The sequence below is a fragment of the Anomalospiza imberbis genome, chromosome 1, assembly GCF_031753505.1.
Source record: "Anomalospiza imberbis isolate Cuckoo-Finch-1a 21T00152 chromosome 1, ASM3175350v1, whole genome shotgun sequence".
Lineage (NCBI taxonomy): Eukaryota > Metazoa > Chordata > Aves > Passeriformes > Viduidae > Anomalospiza > Anomalospiza imberbis.
This window is the reverse complement of record NC_089681.1, coordinates 47,032,639-47,055,795: the sequence shown is the minus strand read 5'-3', so window position 1 is coordinate 47,055,795 and position 23,157 is coordinate 47,032,639. Positions and strand designations below refer to the sequence as shown.

The 23,157-nt window shown below is 38.9% G+C and overlaps 1 protein-coding gene across 1 annotated transcript in view; it reads left to right on the top strand.

Moving 5' to 3' along the window:
- Positions 1-23,157, top strand: part of LAMA3 (laminin subunit alpha 3) — a 106,340-nt gene that overhangs the window by 11,515 nt on the left and 71,668 nt on the right. Inside the window, exons 3-14 of the mRNA XM_068190621.1 lie at positions 4,582-4,699; positions 5,314-5,432; positions 6,964-7,134; positions 8,184-8,281; positions 9,821-9,936; positions 12,867-12,985; positions 16,803-16,893; positions 17,873-18,004; positions 19,469-19,531; positions 20,611-20,652; positions 20,784-20,921; positions 21,758-21,892. Of these exons, the coding sequence (XP_068046722.1) occupies positions 4,582-4,699; positions 5,314-5,432; positions 6,964-7,134; positions 8,184-8,281; positions 9,821-9,936; positions 12,867-12,985; positions 16,803-16,893; positions 17,873-18,004; positions 19,469-19,531; positions 20,611-20,652; positions 20,784-20,921; positions 21,758-21,892 (1,342 nt within the window). The remainder of the gene's footprint in view (positions 1-4,581; positions 4,700-5,313; positions 5,433-6,963; positions 7,135-8,183; positions 8,282-9,820; positions 9,937-12,866; positions 12,986-16,802; positions 16,894-17,872; positions 18,005-19,468; positions 19,532-20,610; positions 20,653-20,783; positions 20,922-21,757; positions 21,893-23,157) is intronic.

Genomic DNA, 23,157 nt, shown 5'->3' with positions numbered 1-23,157 from the left:
TGACTTCAGCATGCTGTGCGGTGGGAACCTCTGCAGCCACTGTCATTGTTTGTGCAGTGTAGTCATTGCTGTGTCTATGTGCACTTAGTTAAGCTGGATGGAACACACTCAGGAGGTCTCATGCCTCTCAGGTACTACCCACACACGATTTTCTCTGCAGCTCCGCTACAGCTATTTTTCCACATACCCAGAAGAGTAGCTGGCAACTCCAGAAATGCTGGCACACCTCTCTCTAGTTGGCATTTTTTTAATATTACCATCTATGTTACAAAATACGTGGTTGGGAATTGACGAATACTGACTGTCAGGAGTGCTTTATACAGTACCTGAATCTGCCAGGGTACCTCAAGTCCTACTGAGATGTTTGAATAAAAGGACTGCTTCCCTCTTTGCAGCATCAAGAAATCAAAGCTTTTAATTTTAGCCAGAGTATGCAGGATTTTTATTTCATTTGAACAGATTGATGCTTTTGTGACTTGGTCTCTGAGAGGAAACAATGCTCAAGACCTTAAGACTTCATTACACCAGGAAACCAATGGGCATGCACATGCCAACCCTATGCAGTCAGTGGCACTAAGATGTGTTCTGGAGCAGGTGCTAAGCACAGTTCACGCTCCTTGAATCCCTCTCCTGCATCAGTCTCCCTTTGAAAAGTTTAATTTGTGTACTGAATCATACTGGATTCCTATCTCTTGTGAGCAATCTGCAACACTAACCACATTATTCAAGGTAATGAACAACAACCAGACTGAGTTGAGGGAAGTTTTGGTTCTGCAGCTGTGTCTGCCAATAACAGTCTGAGGAAATCTCTCCCTGCTGGAAACAGATTCAAATTCCATGAAGAAGGATTGCTGTGGTATCTTTTTGAATGCGTCTGTTGATCTACAGAATGCCTCAGGTAAACGGTCTACCTGGATTTAATTGGATTCTTGCTACTGCCCCATTACAGGACTTTTTATTCTTTATGAGCCAAAAAGGAAGAACAATCTTTTCCTACAGAAGCAACACACACAACATGATGATTGTTTGCAATGCAGTGTGTTTTCTTCTTTGTTAATGTATAACACTGAATTTTAATTTCCATTCTCAAATGAGGAGGGTATTTTGTTCATTCTAGTGGATGATTTTGAAAAACTTTTTCTGGGTTTTTGTGATTCTTTAAGGCAATTGGCTACTAGAACATTTTAAATCTGAACAAACCCGAGTGAACAGGAAAAAGGTCACATCAGTGTGGAATTGTTTAAAATCCAGCTGTTGATAATCCATCAGGTTTGACCCATGGTGCTGGATTACAGCAGGATATGATGTTCGACTCTTACAGTAATACATCCTCTTTTAAGCATGCATTTCCAGAGTGAATTGTTTCCATTACTGGAATTAAAACGCTGTCTCCACTTTTAAATACAGTTCTTTATTCATGCAAGAAAAGTGTCAAAATTTTGATTAAGTCATATTTCTGGGATTTTTGTGAAATTTTTTTTACTATTATATAATTATACCAAAATGCTGACTTACAGTTTTTAACATTCCTTTTGAGAGATACTGTTTTTTTATGAAACAAATTTGCCTTAAAACAGGCAAATAAACATTTTTTCAAAAATTAAGGCACTTTCTTTTTCTTTTCCTCAGAACTAAATGGCTGAAGGAGAACATTGCTTTGAGTTTGGTCTGCCTTTTTTTCAGGGTAGGTCTTAGGTCAGGATCAAGATTCAGCTTAGAATATGTGATTAAAATTGGCTTTAATGGTTGCTTTTCTAGATCTTATGTCAGCAAGGTTATTCTTTTATCTTCAGATGGGATTTATTTGCTAAGCCAAGGATTATTTTTCTTCTGTTGAGAGACCATTCATCAACTTGGTCAGTATTTAATCTCAGTGGAAGTTTAGATGTTCAAGTGCCATTCTACATTCTTGATCCAGGCAAAAACCAAATAATAGTCACTCATGGGAACTCAGAAGCAGGACAGATGGTAGGCATGGTGACTATGTTTTGGTGATATGTTGTCATTAGCTGACACTAATTTAATTTTTATCAGACCCGTCCCTTTAAGCATTGGCTGACTTGCAGAGTTCTTCATATAATACACATTTTTAAGAGTAGGTATAAGGTCATTGTTGTAATCACTCTACAATGTGACTACAAGCAGTGGAGCCCTGGAAAAGGCAGGACATTGTATATATGCTTCCTTTACTTCCTCTTGAGCTCTCTAAACCTCTTGTCTCGGTTAAATATGTATCAGTCAACGCACGGAGTGTTATCAGCACTTGCTAACATGCATGTCAAATGGGACTCCCAAGGATCTTAAGACATAGGGGAAGAAAGACAATGTATTAATGTTGCCTGCCAGTGCAAACCTGGTTTGAGCAGGTAAATGCCTCTTGAGAGATTCAGCTGACCAAAAGTAAGAACATGAAGCACTTTTCTTTGTAGGAGTTTCAGAACTATTATGCTTTCCTAGAAGGATACTAATCTTTGCACTGAGTGGCCATACCAGATGACATGTAATGTCTGTATCTGAAACTTGACAGTGAAGTAGCAGAAGTTACTCTGACAAAGAGTATCAGAAACTCAGTAAGAGGAAATCTTGCCACTGTCCCCAAAGTATTCGCCTATTTCTGACAATGGCTAAAATCAGACTTTGGTCAGCATTTTGAGGGCTTTACTCCACCTGTGCAGTCATAGAGCATAGGTCTGGGTTTTGCCATGGCTCTGGCAACAGAATGGCTGCCACTTACTGTGCTCAGTATTGTTGTCTAGTAAGTAATTTTTCCTATGGAGATAATGTCTGTTTGCTGAGGTACCTAATTTAATATCTCCGGAGGTAACGCTGGTGCTTGTCAGGCTCTGTTAAATAGCAGGTTAAGGTTATTTTCCTCCTGGTTCTCTCTGCACTGATCTAAGTCAGCAACATTCAGCAAAGCAAAAGTTTCTGAAATAGGTTGCAAGGTGCAATACCTGCTGCAGTGATACCTTGGTGTGTGTGTAGAACAGGCGCTTGCCCTGGAGAGTAGTTGTACATACTACATAAATGAATGCACAACAAAAGAAAATTCATTTTTTTTCTTCTGAGATGTGAGTTATTATCATTAGGATATGCTCCATGAAGTGCCTGAATTCCTCCTATTTCTCCTTGAAGTTTTACTTTGTACTGTGAATACAGAATACAGTATATTCAGAAGCTGATGTCTGAAATAGGTGCCTGGGGATGGAGGCTGCATTTAGCCATGGGATTACCATATGCAGAGCTGATTAGGAACAAGTATTTCCAGGTATGTTTCACTGCATTATTCACCATTTCCATCTGCCTCTTGGTGGTCCCAGTTGGTGTGACAGCTATTGAATTGTTCCTGGCTGACAGCTGAATGGGCCAGGCATGCCAAAAGATGCTGTTCCCAGTTCATGGTTGAGAGCTTGTATGCACTTGTGGTTTGGAGTCTAATAAACTTTGCAAAGTATTAGCTTCAGGGTTATGACATTTATGAGGTATGAGCAAAGATAAACTGCTTGGGTGTATTTGATGTGGGGGCTCTGGCTGCAGTTACTTGACAAACTACTGACTGCAGTCTCCTCCATCAAAGTGAAAATCTCCTGCCAGCAGATGGTTCTCACTTGAGGTTGTTGAGGGGGAAATTCCAGTGCAGCTTCACTTGAATATTGAGTGTACCTCAGTATTGGTTCACTTTTATTGACAGCTCCATCCATGTCATGGTTTTATTTTTAAATGGCCTTTAGAATCAATTTGTGTTTAGCTTTTTGTGTAAAGGTAATTTTATTGATGTTCTGCTTTTTAGATAGACTGTGGACTATCCCAATACGCTTACAGTAAGACTTCCTGTCTTGTAAGACCCATTTCTTCTTTAGTGTTTGGGAGCCCTCTGTGTGATACACAATAAGCACCTAAAGAAGCCAGATGAAACTCTTGACTTTGGGAACCTTGAGCTGATGGAACTCTTTGAGCTGTTTCAGACACTGAATGAGTTACCAGTTACAAAAATCTCTCCTGTGCTGTTCGATCCCCACAAACTCTGGGGTGGCTTGCTTCCATTATTTGGAAAGTCTGTCAAGTAGCAAATTCATCAGGAAATAATCGTAACATGCAGGAGCGGGTGGCTGGGATTGTTGTCAACCGAAGGAGTCCCATTATAAAGGCTATTTGTGTTTTCTCTTACATGATTTTGATATTCCTTAGCTACAAGCACAATTACGTGCTTGGAATGCATTACAAATATACCAGGGTGCTGCAAAAGCAACTTAGTTGAGTGATACAACTTTTCCAGGTTCAGTACTGTACCCGTAACACACCCAAACAATCAGTCAGCTACACAACAGACCTGTTCTGAAATGTAGGAGATGGCATTTAACACAGTCCTCTTGCAGGTGTCAATGTTCTTGAGCACATTGCCAGGTCAAGTAACCAGCTGAGAATCTGTCCTCTGATTTTAGCAGGAATGAAACTGCAGAGAATAACCTTCTCCCTGTGCACTAAAGGAAAAGTGTTTATTTGCATTAGTTTTATTATTTCTGTGCTTTTATAGAGTTCAAAAAAAGCTCCTGACAAGATCTATGTACATTCTGTTACCAGCTCTTCCATGTTGCCTATATCCTTATCAAGTTTGCAAATTCTCCTCGTCCAGATCTCTGGGTCTTGGAAAGATCGGTGGACTTTGGAAAAACTTACACTCCCTGGCAATATTTTGCTTGTAAGTATCAATCCTTCTGTCACTGGTCTTTTGGGGACAGGATTCTTTAATAATTTCCTCAGTAGAAGCAAAATCAAACCATGGGGCTTGCTGAAGATTTCACCTGCAGAGAGGACAGTGAATGTTAAATATGTTTATCTTGTCTTGTTTAGCCACATTAAATTAGTGGTAGGAGTGTATGAGTATGGTATTGGAAGTGTATCTCAGCTCATGAATATTTTTTACTTTCTTAGAAATTTCTGATTTGTTTTGTTTCTCTTGTTTTTTGGGTATGTCAGAACTTCAGTGTCCTTCATCCCTTGGGACCCTGGAGTTTCTTAAAAAAATCAATGTGAAATACAAATGCAAAATCTTGGAGTAGCTATATAGCTTTTTTTCTGGTGATGGTATGAGAAATACTGTGCCATGTCTTGTCAGGTACCACTGAATTGCTTAGGAAGAGAGATTATTGTTTTGAGGAATGTCTGTTACTCTGTGCTGAGTGGCACAATCACTGTTATTACTCTATTATTGGGAGAATTTGCCTCAAAGCACAGAGGATGCCTCTCTGCTAATTTAAATTAGAACAATAGGGCCTTTTTTATATAAAATTAATTTTGTTCTTGCTTGACTAGACTCGAGAGCAGATTGCTTGGAGCGCTTTGGAAAGGAAGCAAATCTTCCCGTGAGGAGGGACAACGATGTCCTGTGCACCACCGAGTACTCTCGCATTCTGCCTCTTGAAAATGGAGAGGTAGGTGCTTTCAGGAAGTCATGTGTGATGCCGGAAGCAAACATTAATGGTTTCAGAAGTTTGTTGGGAGTAATTTTTTAGCTATGACTGTCTGAATCTCCATCAGTAAATCCATAACCTAAACCTCAGTGAGATTTTGGGAACATGACCTGACTCCTCCTAATTTTCACCATTCCCTATGGGGGTAGGGGCTGCTCAGGGAAACCTGTGTTGATATTTACCATAATTTATGCACCTCACTATAGCCATGTGCATTTGAAGGTGTTGACTGCATTTTATGAATACTTCCGATGTGCATGGCAAAACTTGGTGCACCAGAATTGCTCATCTGAGTAAAGGCTGTAGAAACAGATATTTACCATTCAAGAAATAATAGCTGTTAAAAAATATATAAAAAAGAAAGCTAAATGTTTATAATATAATAAAAGTATTTGGGAAACACTGCTTTGCTTTTCGCCATTGTTCCTTGTTAGGCAGAACTGTGGCTTGTATTACTTGAATGAATGTTAAACTCCTGGATGCGCTGATGGCTCCTCCTGGCATTCTGCTCTTATGCCTGATGTTGTTAGAATCCAGATCTGAACTCCTCAAAAGTTATTCAGAGTTTTGAGCAGATTAAAATATTTTTATATTAAAATAGAACTTATTTGTTGAAGTATCTGTAAAATTTTCCTAATCATATATTGTGAAGAATAATTTCAACAGAAGAATACTGCTGGTGCCATTCCCTATTACATGCTCTATGACTTTTCCTGAAGGAATTTGTGCTGCAATTGGCACAATCATCATATCCTTGTTATGTGTTTGAGAGTATAGGAGCCATTTCAAAATAGAAATCTGTTAGCTGGGTGGTTATAAATAAATTCAAGTTTTTACTGAGGCCTGTGCATACAAACTAAGATTTTCATTCAATAAAGATTCATGATTGCTGAGCTGCTGGAAGCTGTTTCTTTAAAAAATAAAAAAGTATTGGATCCCTTGTTTTGGAAGTCAGAGAAACCTGCTTTCATGTGAGGGGATTTTCTAAAGCAACACCGTGTACTTTCTTCCAGTAGACCATTAATATGCTCGCAGGCACTGGACCTGCTAACAATAATATTTTCCAGGAATGTTTATGCCTTGACCCAAAAATAAATGTGCTTTGGGAAAGAGCCAAAATCTGATGCTTTTAATCAGGCTAAACTTCCATTGACACTGTCAACTGTTCAAACAACTACTTGCAACTATTCTTATTGTTTTCTTCCTATTGAAATGCACTTTTTGCATGCTATACCTAGTGTTTTCAAAACAGATAGAGGCACTTATTTTTTTCCTGATTTGTTATATGGATAATAAGAATACAGGAGGCTCCAATGCTAACAACACTGTTTTTCCCAATATCCTGACTTTAGAATGAAATGCCTAGTTATTACTGCAAATATGTTCAGAAACAATAGTAAGTTTTTGGATTCTTTTATTAATTCAGCTCTGTGCTGCTAATGGCACTTTCAGTTGATATATTTTAACAAGAGTGTGCTTACTTCTTTGTTAGATTGTAGTATCTTTGGTAAATGGCCGCCCAGGAGCAAAAAACTTCACTTATTCCCCTGGTCTTCAAGAATTCACAAAGGCAACAAACATCCGCCTCCGTTTTCTCAGAACTAATACTCTTCTTGGACACTTGATCTCCAAAGCTCAGCGGGACCCCACTGTAACTCGTAGAGTAAGTACTGTTGTCACTGAGGTGTAAATACCCAACAGTCATACCCAGCATGTTAGGGACCAAGAAATTGTCTGAATGTTTTAAGTTTGCAATATTCTGACAATGAGATTTACATTGATCCATCTGGAAATCCCCATATTTTTCTCCAGGTTTGTTTGAGACAAGAAGGTAACTGGGCCAGCATGGATTTATGGAGGGGCCGTAATGATTAATGATTTTGTAACAGACCATTTTCATTCCCTGCTTTCTAGTATGGAAGGAAGCTGAGTGCATCATGGGAGCTATAAAGAGCCAAAGCAAAATTATTCTAAACTATCTCATGCAGAACTGAGCAACTAAAGCTCTTCAACTTTATTTGGCACTATTTTCTGATGTTTACTCACAAAAGATTTTCAGAAAATAGTACCTGAGTTTATGAAGGAGCAGAAATCAAAGGCTGCACTTGAAAGTTGCTCTCATTCCACTAATCATTTGAGATGATGAGGTGTTTTCAGTGCATTTTGGGCTATCCAAGAGCTTGAAGGCCAGAGTTCCACTCCCATTCAGTGGGTAAATATAAGGAAATACAGGGAACACCACACAGAAATTCATATACTCACAGAGATTTCAGACTTCATATTGTATTGCTATTTTTAACCTTTTCATTTAAAATGAAGATTTGGTAACAATTGGAGGAAACCCTGGGGTGAGGCACCATACAAATGTCTGCACTGAAAAACATAAAGCTATTCCAGTTATTTGACAGCACTCCTATCAAGCACCCTTGCTGCCTTAAGTAAATTTTAAGACTTTGCTCTCAGGCAGAGATAAATGCAGTATGCAGTTTACTTGGCAAGCAGCACAGCTTTAGTGTGAGGAACTTCTGAGGTTATCCTGGCTGTGGGTTGTAGGATAGATGAATGAAATCTCAAGTGTTTTATTAAATTCCTAAAGGAGACTACAAATTTTTATTGTAGAGACCTTCCAAATCTAGCAAACTTGATGTTGATATTTCTGACACAATACAAGCAAGGGACAACCTATACATGCTTCTTGTGCTTGTTCCACAGTATTACTACAGCATAAAGGACATCAGTATTGGTGGTCGATGTGTTTGCCACGGCCATGCTGAAGTATGTAGTCCAAAGAGTGCTGAAAACCAATACCAGTAAGTAAATGGAGCCTGACATTTATCTGAGAAAAAAAATACATGAGTGCTTTCAAATGAAGTTTTCTTATTATAGAATTATGTAGTGTTATAGGGTTTTTTTTTCTTTATATTCAAAAAAATAGAACCTTCAAGAAAACATTGGGACATAGGTTGGCAAGAAAACATGTCAAGAGTGATTGTATGGGATATATAATAATAGAAAATCTTTAGTTAAGTTTTTCATTTTAATTGAAATACAAATATGGCAGATTGAATAATTTCTTAGAAACCCATAGTTCTTTGAGTTGAACATCACCTTCTGATGACGATATCATCAGACCTGAGTTGATATCACCTTCTTACATCAGGAATTAGAAGTCCAACTCAGGAACAAAATCAGTCAACTTCATGGAGATATTAAGCACTATAACTGAGCTCATGCAAGATCAAATTGCTTTAGATCATTACTGTAAAAACATAAAACCAAACTGAATGGAATATTCCCTTTCCCTGTCAAGTTTGTGACCTCCACGTTGATTTCACAGGGAGTTAGATCAGGCTTCTTGGCTTGCCTGCTACAGGGAAGTAACTATGAATAATCAGCCTGTCTCAAACATATTTTAGAAACCTGCTTCAAACCTGCTGTTGCTCTTATCCATGATGGCATTAAGATATACTTTTATCAGGACAATGAAATATTTTCAGTTATGTTTTAATGAAGAGTAAGTGGGGGAGATGGATGCCTCCATTCCACGTGTCTGTGCTACAGAAAAATAAGTAAAGAAGGTGAGAAATCTATGAAAATAGATGATTATACTGGAAAGTTTTATTGCCCTTGTGTTATTAGACTACATACATAAGAGAAGAATGTTGTAAATGGCCTCCTGAGTCCCAAGGCCTTTGTTCCTCCTGGGATTCAGTTACTATGCAGGATGGTAAGACCTAGCTCATAATTAGACCCTGCCCGTTAAGTAGGCTATTCAGCTAAATAAATCAAAAACCTTCTTACATTTTGTTGATTAATAGGATGCACTATTAAAAATATTAAAAATAACAAGATCAAGTTATGATCTTGGTTTATTAAAAACACTGATAATATTATTATAAACAAAGCATAATGAAAAAAATTGTGAAGGCATACATTTAAAGGTGATAAATATTTTGATTACTGTAGGCCAACAAGCTTGAGTCTTGGAAGAAAGTTAAAACAAGATACATTCTAAACTATTGTATATCAACTTGATTTTATAAACTGCAATAGTTTCATAATCTAGTCTATGGAATCCAATTATAAACATTTTCTATAAGTAATGTGTTCTAATAAACTCGTAATCACATGATTAAAGTAATCAATCTTGAAGAATTTTAGGAAAGTTCCAAAATGTTCTAGTCTTACTGACTGACTTTTCTGCATGTGAGGTTTATATCCTATCCTTTCCATACTATATGTAAGTCTTGGACTGCAGTAAAATGAAGATAAAACCAATATTTTTAAATTTAAAAACTTGAGAGATAAATTATAAGGCCAGCTTCATTAAGAGGCTTTTATTTCTACAGTTTTCAGTGTGAATGTCAGCATAACACTTGTGGGGAAACCTGTGATCACTGCTGCCCTGGATATAATCAGAAACAGTGGCAACCTGCAACAGCTGGGAGCACAAACATATGTGAACGTGAGTAGCCAAAAAGATGGTGGGTTAAAAGAGATACTGACAAGAGGGTAGGAATTAGCTGTAGCACACATGTTCATGGAACATCACCAGCATGCTTTAACACCTTTTTTTTCTGTACAGAGAACATGCTTTCCATACAGGAATAAAGAATCAAAAATGCAGTGAATATTATTAATGTTCTTCTTTCTTATTAAACAGTGAAAGTAATAATTTGTGTGAGAATATGGCATGAGAAAAGTAGAAGACTTTTTGTAGAACGTTGAATCAACATTTCTCCCCAGTCATAACTGTCTGCTGACAGACTCTGGGTCTTCAAGCAGAGCAGAGACCGTAGGCATCTTGTACGTCTCCAAAATGTTCCTTTCCATCACCTGGCCTCTTGGTGTTCTGATTGCAGAGAGGGTGCTTGAGCTGCCCTCCCTTCTCAGGCTGAGAGCTGCCCCTCACTGACCGTGTGCCAGTGGCACAAAGGTGTTTGTGGTGGGGCCTCCTGGCGATTCCACACTTGTACCTCTCCCCATCATTGTATTTGGGCGTTTGGAGGACATTAGCCTTACAGACTGGATAGTCAAGCTGGAGAAGCCCATTCATTTGCCTTTCTCCCATTTTCCCCGTGTTTCACTCTTAAAGAAAGCGATAACCTGGACCCTCTTTTGGTGATGGGTTTGTACTGTCACACGTGGGTGTTTTGCATTGCCCTGGGTAGAAACCAGGTGGGGTGGTACAGAGCATTGCAATCTCTGTGCACAACCATTTCCTTTGTGTCTGGCCCAATTTATTTTTCTTGTCTGCCTTTCCTGAGAGTAGCATAGCCAGAACAAGCTCTTTAACAGGAGAACCTTCTTTGAAAGGCAATGAGATATACCTGTATAATTACTCTGAGGAATAAAGAGATTACTTGTTTAATTAAAACTGCAGTACTAAGACTTGGGAGGGGGGAAGGAGGTTGTATGTGATTAAAATGTTTGATAGGAGGTAGGCATGTTTGGACACAGTTTTTGAACAATATTTGAAGCCTCATTCAAGTCCCCCTCTTTAAAAGAAAGACATTTTTTGCCAGAAAAGAGACAGACAAAGAGCATAAATAATGTCATGGTTTTTGAAGAATGAGTGTATAGAAGATCACCTACAAGATTCTGAGCCAAAACTACTTCATTTCTAACTACTTCTGAAAAAATATCCTTTTTAGTATGGATTGCTCCTAGCGGTTTGAGGTGATTTGTTGAGAGCATTTGCCAGGTGCAGGCTTCTTCAGCTGGCAGCCAGTAGTGAAGGAATTAAAACAACCTTATTCAACTTTCCAGAAGCCTGAGGTCCCTTGAGAAAAACTGATTGAAGGAGGTTGGGGGAGCTTGTTGGGATCAGCCCAACATTTTGCTGTGAGCTTCCCAGTACATATGGATCAGCAAATGGCCCAAAGTGGTGTGAAAAGATGCTTGATGAGGTAGAAGGGATTTCTATTCCCTTATAAGAGAAAGTGCTGCTACGGTAACCAGAGCAAATAATTTCCCACTGCTGTTAGAAGACATACCTGAGCTGTAGCTCACAGGTGGTTTGGCCCTAGAGGCAAGAGAGGTTTTATTTACATTGTAATTATACATATAGATATATATATAATCTTTTTTTTTTTTTCCTTTTCTGACTTAATATCTTGAGCCAACATCTCATTAGTGGTGAAATAGTGGTGTTTTATTTTCTTGAAGAATTTTATGAGTAAGAAAACCCAAAGGTCTTTGTAGGCTATTTGTAGACCAGGGAATCGAGTCTTGAACCCTATCCAGTTCTTGTCAGCAAGGGAGCCTGATGGCAGGGCACCTCCTCAGCTTTGTGGTTGGTAATTTCTAGGAAAAGACTTCCTTATCCACAGCTCTTCAGATAAAAAGACATAGAGAGAATGCAGAGAATGATCCAGTTTCTCTTCTCTTGTCTGTTTGATTATGTAACAAGACATGGAAAATCAGTTGGCCCTGAGTTGTGCTCCCAGTAGTGCCAGGAACTTGGAATGGAGTTTGGAAGGATTACCTCCCATATGCTTCCCTCATCCTGAAGAAGGGGCAGAGCCCTTAGCTTCTGTAACCCACTGTCTTCCAGGTTATTGTGCCCCCTGGTTTAGGGAGGGTTTCCCTAAACATGAAGTAATAGATTTATCAAGTCATACTTTAGCAATAAACTTAGGAATAACTAGGAATTTCCTGGGAAAGTAGTTTCCTGTAATTAAAACATCATCTAGCACCCAGATGCTTGGGGAAACCTGTTTTTGCTACCTGTGTTCTTTCAAAAATATTCCCATTTGCCTCTCCAGCAAAGAAGGAAGATCAAATCAGAAAAAAAGAGGACATTGAATAAATTTATGGCCCTTTGGTTTATTCTATTTGTTTGTTGTTATGGTTGGTTTCTACTCAGAATTTTATTATAGCCAAGTTTCCTGCTTTATATGTAGCTAAAGCTGAATATAAGAGTTCTTTGGTGTAGGTATTTTTATTTAAATGTATCTTATCTATAATAGTTAATTTTAAATAAAGGTTTAGTGCACATAGCATCAGTCCAGATGTATTTTTGAGACATGGCAAAATAAACATTTAAATACGTTTTTGATACTTTAAAAAAAATTACTGTGGACATTCTTCTGGAGCTTCCTAGTTCTGTATTTATGCAAAATTATATAGTTTTGAGATGGTACAACTGTTGCCTTCTCTGGTAAGACTAGCTGCACGTTTTCTTCATGACCACATTACTGTACTATGTTTCTGGTATGAAAATCCAATTGTTTATAGGTAAGTATGTGCATTTGAGTATAGTTCAGCATGCCTGAGTGTATGTACACATAAAAAAAATCTAATCTACTTTTGCACCTCTGCTGGAGGTAAATGCTGGAGATTGCTAAATTCCAGCATTATAAAGAAAGCTGACTTGGAACATTACTTTTTCAGCCTGCAACTGCCATGGACATGCCACAGATTGCTTCTATGATGCTGAAGTTGATCGACATCGAGCAAGCTTAAACATCTATGGACATTATGAAGGTGGAGGAGTCTGCATTAACTGCCAGGTAAAAAGGTCATTTTGATCAGTTTAAAAAAATGTTCACACCAGTAGTTTTGGGTCTGACCAGTCCAGATAGGCCCATTTGTCTGATGGTGTTGCTACTTGTACTCAAAGAGTGGAAAAAGGTGCGTGAAAATAATTTACCTTGTTCAACATTGCTTGGTAATGTGTAAAACACAAATAAAAATTGTACTTATGCTCAGTCCTGTGTGATTAAAATAAAACCACACAATGAAAGTAAACAATTTGATCAGCTATAAAAATTCCCCTTCCTGTTGTTACAAACTCTGCCATTTCCCTACTTAACAGAAGGAAGTAAAATTAACCAAATAAAATGTCAGCTCAGGCCAGCTGGTTCCTTGCTGCAGCAAAACACAGAGGACTCTATCTCATCAGCAGAAATTAACGAGGATCTAGACTATACCAAGACAGAAAGTTATAGACATTGGGAAAGCACAGAATCATAGAAGAGCCCTCTGGAATCCTTTTGGACTAGTGCTCCACTCAAACCAAGGCTGGATGCAAAATTGTAGCCACTTGCACTGAGAAACATCCAGTTGAATTCTGCAAATTTCTGAGGATGCACTTTACACACACTCTGGGTAATCTTTAACAACACTTAACCATACTCCTGTTCAGTAGGAATTTCCCCAGTTGCAGCTTGTGATAGTTGGCTTTTGTGCTTCAGCTGTGCTTACGTGAGAAGAGTTGGTTCTGTCTTTTGTGTAGAGGAAAGATGCCTTAGGTAGAGGAAAACAGCCATTAGGCGCCTTCCCCCTCCACGCCAACCAAAGTAATTCCCTCAGTTTCCCCTGAAAACTGAGGGGATGAGCTCCCTAACTGTCCTAGAGGCTCCATTGGATTTAATCAAAAGTTGTAAATTTGGAATCAGATACTTTACACTGTGTCTGTCATAAATGGATAGCATATTCTTAGAAAGAGCAAGAACTTCTTTCCTTCTGATTTTGTTCTACTCTGGCAATGACTATGAGGAAAGACCAAATAAGACTCTGATAAAGATCTAATCTTGGCCTTATCTCTGCGAGACTGAACTACTTGTCCTCCTGAGGTCCCTTACAATCTGAGTCATTCTTTGGTTCAGTGATCTCGTGGTTAAATAAATCCAGACTTACTTGGAAGTCTGTCTTCCTTTTGTTGTCAAGTCATCTGATGTATGACAAGCAGCTGACCAGAATTTTGGATTGCAGGAAAATTATCTTCAATTCTATGTTCCTGTGAAATCTATGCATCATGATTTATGTATTACCATGTTGTGCAGTTTAAAATATAGCTGTATTTAAGCAAAAAAAAAAGGCAAATATCCAATATAGATTATATTTTCCATATTCTTCCTGCAATATAATCAGATATTGTCCAAAATATCTGATATCCAAATATCCAGTCAGAAGAGAGTAGTGTTATTTTTGCTAACATGAGTAGAAGAAATGTTCTTTGTCTTCCCATTGACATTTCTGTGCAGAACTTTGTTCATGCAGTCTAGTAAGATTTACCATGTTGGTCCTTTCTATCAGCTCTTTGTTCATGAAAGAACATTTCTTTTGATACTGCTTCAAAGATAGAAAATAGCAAAATTAGTCTAAATCTACAAATCCAGTTATATGACTGATACCAATAGTTTTAATTAATTTTGTGCAAGTTAGGTTGGATTAAATGAGTTTACCATAAATCCAATTATAGCTTTCTTTTTTTTGGGGGGGGGTGGGGGGGTGGTTTGTTGGGTTTTTTGTTGGGTTTTTTTTTGTTTTGTTTTGTTTTGTTTTCATTGACAAAGGGTATGAATTTTAGATTACTTTTTCTGTTTGTGTCAGGGGAAAGAAAAGTTTTAGGAATGGGTATCCGAATGAAGAAGTGATATAAATGAAGTTTTGCACACAAAGAATCAGTTTATTTAGAGTAAGGTGACAAAGGAGCTCTGGAAATCACTCAATCCTACTCGGAGTAGGTCTAATTAGATCAGATTGCTCAGGAACTCGTTCCTCCAAGCTTTGAACACCTCCAAAGATTGGAATGCCACAGCTACTCATAGCAACCTGTTCCAATGTTTGACTGCCTGCATGACATATTTTGTCCCTAACATCTAATTGAAATTTTCCATGTTCCAATCTGTGCCTGCTGCCTCTCATCCTTTTTCTTTGCAACTCTAATAGGAGTCTGGGTCCATCCCCTCTGTATTCTCTGATCCTGTAGTTGTAAGTAGCAATAAATTTACCCTTCTCTTCTTAATGCTGAAGAAACCCAACCATCTTCTTGGCTGTCATGTGCTTCAGTCCCTCACCATCTGTGTGGATCTGCCCAGAGCTCCTGTTGTGGTATCACAGAGGTCCAATGAGGTTGATTTGGGAGTATTTTGCCCTGGGTAGACTATGCTGGATATGTCCCATCCCCTTCCTGTCCTTTGACTGTTCTAAATTTGTTCACTGGCTTTCCTTCCCCCCTGAGGAATGGGCCCCTACCCCCATTAGCTTTTCTTTTGCTGCTCCTCTGTGCTTGGAATCTTTCTTTTTGCACATCACCTTCCTTGCTAGTTTTAACTCTGCTAAGCTTTGCCCTTCTTAACTCCACTTTTGCATAATTGGGCAATGTCTTTGTATTGCCACCAAGTAGCCTGTCCCCGCTTTCACCTTCCATGCACTTTCCTCTTGAGTTTGAGATCAATCAGGAACTCTGTCTGTGCTAGACTTCTGCCATGCGTGCATGTTGGAAAAAACTGTTCTAGTTCTAATCCATGAGAATCAACTCTCTTGGTCCCCTTTCCCACCCAGGACACTTTCACACAGGATCTTCTCAAGCAGCTCTCTGAGCAAGGACAAATCTGCTTTTCAGAAGCCCAGAATTGTAATTCTGCTATTTGTCTTGTTTACTTGTCTTTCTTTCATACATTCAAAATAACATCTGGATTACTTGCACCCTGCTGCATTGTCCTTCTGGCATCTTCCCAAAGCTCTGTCTGGGCTAAGGCCACTGATGTGCCACTGGAGTGAGCAGTGCTGAAGAACTTGCAGAGTCCTGAGTGTCCTGCTCATGAACTGCTCACCAGACCATCCAGGAAATGCTGTGTCCCTGCTCAGCCCTGAATTGCAACACCCTCTAAGGAGGAACTAAACAGGGAGTGGGAGCTGGGGGAAATGTTTTCGTTGCTCCAGGGCAGAGCTTCCTGCTCTGGTTCCCTGGCACTTGCGTCTGTAAGCTCATCAGGGTGCCTCATGACCATGGCAACTTGTACTTGCCATCACTGCTCTAGTTCAAATTACTTAGGATTTTTTTTTCTGGTGTGCCTAAACCACATATTTATAGAGACATATCCTTTTCTAGTGGAAAATCTATTTTGTGCTGGCTGGACTGTTCAGTTTTTCGTTTCTTCTGGTATTGCCGATCTTAGACACAAGATATTCAGAAAATTAGTATGTAGGATAAGAAAAAATTAATGTGGCAGTTTCTTGAACAATATATACATAAGAAAGATATTCTTACAATATATATGTAAGAAAGTATCCTAAAAAGAGATACTTTATGGTACAGAGATGTTTTTCCAAAGATTTTTTTTTTAATGGGAGGAGGAGTTTATAGTGCTTTAAAGAAAAAATTCAGCTGCTTTATGTGAGACTACCATGATTCAGAACCCTGTAGAGAACAGGTGGTTAAAGAACACTACATGATGATTGACTCTTTATTACAGTCATATTCAATATTTTTCCCCCTCTTAGTTGTATATAGAAACAGTGTAAAGGATGTTATTGTTTCTTAATTCTTCCAAGTTCCTCTCTTTATCTTGTCTTATCGTTTTGTTTTATTTTGCACAGCATAACACGGCTGGGATTAACTGTGAGAAGTGTGCGAAAGGTTACTATCGTCCTTACGGTGTTCCAGTGAGAGCTCCCGATGGTTGCATACGTGAGTCCTTCTCTATGGAGTATCTTCTCCTGGTGGCTTGAGGGGTTTGGGCTATAATCAAAGCATAGGATGTGTCTTTTGGGGAGGAAAAAAGAGTGGGCAAAAGATGTTGGAGAAGAGCTACAAATTAATTTCCGTGTTGCTTTAAACCTTTTAAATTATATTCTTCTCAACTTATGTGTCATATGAACATATTCAGAACAGCAGAAAGATAGAAAATAGGCCATAAAAGGGTTCAGAGGAGATAGGATCGTGGAAACCTGGGATGTTGCTACACACCCCGCAGTGAGGAGGATCTCAGGACCCCTGGGAAGCCATTCTCATCTCCTGTTCTTGTGATCTTGTTTCTCTTAGCTCTCTGATGTTCATGTGAGCTATCCTTTGACCCTTGGTCACTTGAAAATTTTATTTTATAGCTCAAAAGATCACAGGGATCACTACTGTGATCTCATGCAGTGCTGAGCCCATCGATTAATAAGTGATACAATCAGGTAATTACTAATAGAACATTTGAAAAAGAACTGAGTATAGGTAAGAGGAAAGTGTTGGATTACAAAGAGGCTGAAGGAGCCATGTGACAGGAGGTAGGAGGAAACTATGGTTATGTTGTGCTTGGGGATTGAAAGGAGTGGGAAGTCAGCAGGGCTGTGGTCATAGTGTTGCGTGTAGTGTGTGTAAATGAAAGTGAATAGTGTGGTGCTTAGCCTAGACTGTGGAGAGAGATGAGTGGTTGCCACAGAAAAATTGCTGTGGAGGAACAACATGCAACTTTTGGAATCAAAAACTCCTAAATGCTCTAAGAAAATAACACGGGTTTTGCTTTTAAGGGAGGTATTGGTGATATGGAAGTACTTGGGAAATGTTAACTCTTTAAGTAATGAGTCATTCACATCTGCAGGTTTGTTGTTACAATGCCATTGTGCACTGCTGTAAAGGGCAAATTTTCCAAAGAGTGCCTAATTGCTGGTCCTTTATTTAGCTTGCAGTTGTAACTTGGAGCATGCAGACGGCTGCGAGGAAGGGTCTGGCCGCTGCTTCTGTAAGCAGAATTTCCAGGGAGAGCACTGTGAACGCTGTGCTGATGGATTCTATGGTTATCCATTTTGTGTCTGTAAGTATACAAGTAAAATTGCCTCTTTTTCTGTACTTTAAATGTGCATTAAAGAATTAATGTTTTTTATTGCTCTTGACTAGGTTAAAAACATCTGGTATTTCAGATTCACTTGTTTCTATGTTCTGATAAATCAGTTCTTACAATACTGAAGAGAGTTGGGTTTATTTGACAAAATGATAGTGACTTGAAAAACAGAGATTGCGCTGCATTTTCAAAATTCTGAAATCATTTGAGACATCAGGTTTACAGCCTGATGAGTGAGTTGTGAACTCACTGAGTTGTGAACTCCAGTCCTAAAGTCCTGAAAAAATGGTTTAAACAGATGTCAGGATTTTTAGGGATAAAGACCACCTGCACACAAAAGTAGAACATGACTGTAATGACAGAGAGGGGAGAAAAAGGGTGTTCTCCTTGACACCTCCTAGGATTTGGAACTTGCATCTCTGATAAACAGTGCTTTTCCCATAAAAAATTACATATAAAATAACTGAGCAGAAAATGTAGCATCAGGATTGATGCATAAAAGCTTCTGACTCCATGAAAAGATTGCAGAAAGGCATCAATGGGATATTTTGTGCCTTAGGAAAAAAGATGTGTGTTTCTGACAGCTGGCAAAAACCAAGTGTTGATCTGGGACAAGATCTGAGGTCTGACTAGAAGAGAGGTACCACAATAGAAACACAAGAAGAGGGAAAAGAATACAAAACAAAGCAAAAAAAAAAAAAAAAACCAAAACCAAAACCCTGTGAAAACTGAATGTTGTTTGAATTCAATGGCTGTGATAGAATACTGTCTGTACACTACATTCTAGATTATCACATCTCATATATCTTCTTGATTGAAATCTGGCATTTTTAAATTAGTTCAGCTCAGGTAGACATTGATCTGAGTCCCAATGATGTGTGTAGCTCATTGACTTTGGATCCCATGTCAATGCAAGGAAATTTAAGAATGGGAAAGACAATCTGGAGGACTCTCAAATTAAAGCTCTTAAGATGTACATGTCATAAATTATGGCAGATTGTGTAGCAGGTGGTAATGCCACACAGAAGGAGATGGACCTGCTGGAAGGAGATGCTTCAGCTGGAAGCAGGAAATGTGAAATAAATACGAAGATCCTTAGATAATTCTCACAATGCTGTTTAGTGTAAGAAAACTTTCTGTGCAAAAGGATAAGGAGCAGGAAAGCAACCTGGTGGCATTTCCAAATGGTGTCTGGCCTTTCATACTGCTTTTTTGAGACAGGAACCTTGTATCTGAATTGGGAATCAAAAGTGCAATGTCTCTTACCTCTTTCCGAAGAAAAGCTGAAGTTGGTTACTAAGCTGAAGTTGGTTACTAGAGTCATATGAATATCATGTTCTTTGTATTGATGGTAGATGACTTCATTGTTTGTCATGATTTTTAATGAATTTAATGTGTTTGTTTCAAATGCTCCTTGTTGTTTCTTTTGTTTTAAAGATACTTCTGTATATCCTTCTACTTCTTCAATTCCGAGTGATGCTGTGGCTGGTGACATAATAGGCAAGTTCTTGGTGGTTTTTCCCCATTTCACTGTTTTTCTTCATGTTGCTATTTTTTACTGTTGCGGTGGTGCCTGCTCTTTTGTAGAATACTAGAATCATTAAGTTGAGTTTTAGGTAGCATTTTGCCTCTGTTGGGATTTATCTTTCAAGAGAACTTTTGTTCTTGCCAGAAGTTCATCATACTGTCACGTTTATACCAAACATTTAGGTGGGCTAGCTCCAGAAAGAGTTATGGATCAAAATAACTTCAGCGAGCCTCTGGCAAACATCTGCAGGAAGAGCTGACCATCTTGTTTGGTGCACTTAAGAACACATCCATCAAGACTTTGTGACATGTACAACATTCTGACAAGACAACCACTGCTTCGTGGTGTAAATCTCTTTCTTGAGGCTAACTGGTCTTTGCCTCTGGACTGTACTCTCTCACCTGGCAAATTGTATGTTGCCCTTGGCAGTGAAGGTCTTTGATTTCTAAGAAGGCTTCATATTTCTTGTTTAGCCCACTGCAAAGCTGCCTGAAGTCCATACAATGATTACCTTGGTGGGCTTATATTTTTTTGCCTATATTATCATTCTGCACAATGGAGACATCATCACAGCTAGCACTTAATCACTTGCATACGTGTAACGCACTTCACCTTGCTACAGCATCCAAAATAATTTCCCTGGTAGCCCTCTGAGTATTCTTTGTTGCATATCCCCTTTTCTCACAAATTTTTAAAAGGAAGAAGAAAAGAAAATCCAAAGGAAAGTGAATAAATATAACAGGAGAAAACAGATCCTGAGCTCTTTACCATTTCAACGAGCAGCACCTGAATTTGAAGGCATAAGAAAGGCAGCTGCCTCTAAGTGGAAGTTTTAGTAGAAGTTGTACATTTTTGCTGTCAGACTAAGCACAATTACAGATTGTGGTATTTTGAATGATATTTTGCATGTGAGACTCATAAAATAGGGTATTTTTATTCAAGAGTAATATTTACTAAGTACTGATCTGTTTTTCTCTGCAAAATTACAAGGAATTTGGGGATTATATGCACTCACTTTGTTTTTTTCCTTTTCCTTTCCCGTTTTAACTAGAAGGAGGCTGCAAACCAGGGTATTTTGGCCCCCAGTGTCTGTGTAAGTGGCATAGTTTCTTTGACACTTGGAGCCTGTGTTTCAGGATAAATGCCAACTTTTGGCTTCCAAAGGAAGTTAGAACTTTAAGATCATAATACTGCAAATGTTTTCTTTACAAATGTGCTATTCAGCATGCCAGTGCCATGGTGCAGGAGTGCTGGGCAGTGACTGCGATGGAAGTACTGGGCAGTGCAGATGTCGAACTGGATTTGCGGGTTTTGCCTGTGATACCTGTGCAGCTGGCTATTTTCAGTACCCCTTCTGCCAGGGTAAGCCAAACATTCTCTTTTGGCAAGCATATCCAAAACACCAAGTTTTATACTGAAGGATGAAGTTATTTTGCCATGGAGATGTATTCATAACAGGCTCTCCCAAAACTCACAAAAGTCAAAGAAGAATAATGTGATGAGGGGAGATTTTGATCTAAAAATTCCCATTTCCTTGGTTGCTTTCTGCTGTTTGATGCAGCTGCCAGACTCTAGTTTGCATTTGGATTTAGTAACGTTGATTAAATTTAGAATAAATTTGGAAATATATCTGTTACTTATCCTTGGGGTTTCTTTAAAAAAGTTGTGTTTAATATGGGTTTGCATCCTCACTTTGATGCACCAAGCTACCCTATCTAATAAATACTAGAAAACTGACTGGTTTTGAACTTTAATAGCTGTTTCTGTACAGTCTTTGTAGGCTATTTATTGACCACTCCCACCTGAGATTGTAAATCTAAACCATGAGTTGTTTTGCTTCAATCCCATAAATGATGGAACTACTCTCAATAGTTGGCAAACCACTTGGGATTGATAAATCAGACTCTCAGTGTGGCCAGGCCAAGTGTACCACCGATAATTGAACTTTGAGCCAGCTTCCTTGCTCTTTCATTAATGTTTTCTTTGTTCCTGAATTGTTACAGATGTGAGCAATCAATAAAAGCGGTTATGAATCTATATAACATAAATCTGATGGGAAAATTGTCATCCTGTTGAAAATCAGGGAGCAGGGACTTGCTTTTACTCCTCTTTTTTTCAAATGTATTTTTGTTTCAATAAAGATAAAAGAAGAGAGCCAGTACAGAAGCTGACTCTGAAATATCTTTTCTCATTGGCAGTGTGTGAATGTAACTTGATGGGTACCCAGCCCGAAGTCTGCGATTTTCTTGGGAGGTGCCTTTGTCGCTCAGGGGTCGCTGGACTTCAGTGTAACAGCTGCCAGCCTGGCCACCACTCATTCCCTGCCTGTCAAGGTAAGGCTGCTGATTGCATATACACCATCAAACAGGGCCCTGAAAAGGCTGACAGCAGTGCTTTCCAGGACAGCAGCCAGAGCAACGTTCACAGCAGCCAATGGGTAACTTCCTCTTGTACTCTACAGTGAAATCCTCATATATTTTAATTCTCCAATTTCAGGCCTTTTTTTTCCCTTGTGGTGAGACTGTTTGATGTACCCTGAGTCAGCACAGTTGTCTTACTAATAACCAAAGCATTTGAGAGCTGTTCTTACATGGAGCCCCACAGCAACAGGGCACACTTGGCTGCTGAGGAATCAGCACAGCGGAACTGTGAAGCACTGGCCTGCTTTTGCAGAGTCTTTGGTACCTTGTTTGGTACCACAGTTTGGTACGATGTAAAAGGTGTGTTCTGCAAATCTGAAAATCTGAAGCTCTCATTTTGCCCTTCATAGTGGTTTCTCACTCATTTTAAGATCATCTGACAGGAGCTAACCCAACCTGTGTCCATGTAGGCATGAAACATGAAAGATCTCTTTGGAGTTTCCCACCAAGGACAAGCCTGCTTTTTTACAAGACAAGGAAATTAATGGAGTATAACTTTTAAGTATCATAATGGACTTGAGTGTGTATGAGGACTCCCATCAAGTCCTACTTGGCCCTAGGTTTTGTCTGCTTTTAAAGTGAATGAGAGAGGGGGCCCTTAATCCTTAGTGATTTTTCCATTGAGAAAGAATATTGCAGAGTTCCGGTACGTGCTTTCCTGTGCTGATTAACAAGATTTATGTATAAAATTATGATTTGCTTTCTTCTCTCTTGTTATTTTTGGCTGTTGGCTATGTCAGTCTTCTTCCTTTGGACTTTCACAGTTGTTTATCTCCTATACAGGGACAGCAGAATTCTTTATACCCTCATGCCCTGGTTTCAGCTAGGGTAGAGTTAATTTTATTCCTAGTACTGTGTATAGTGCTATGTTTTACCCTTTTTCCCCAGTTCTTCTCCCCATCCCATAGGTGGGGTGTGAGTGGCTGACTGTTACCAAACACAATGGGTGGAATAAAGAAGCACCACATGATTGTGGGTTTTATGGTCTGGAGAAGGTGAACATTTTTAATGAAAAACATAAAATCAGGATTCTGCATTGGTACACACTGTTCAGTGGTTTTAAAATAACCTTTTTTATTTTCCTAGACCAAAATCAAGTAGCGATCTTAAAGCAAATCAAACCCATATTGAATGTGTTTGATCTTTGAACACCAAAAGCTGAAAAGAGACATAAAAAC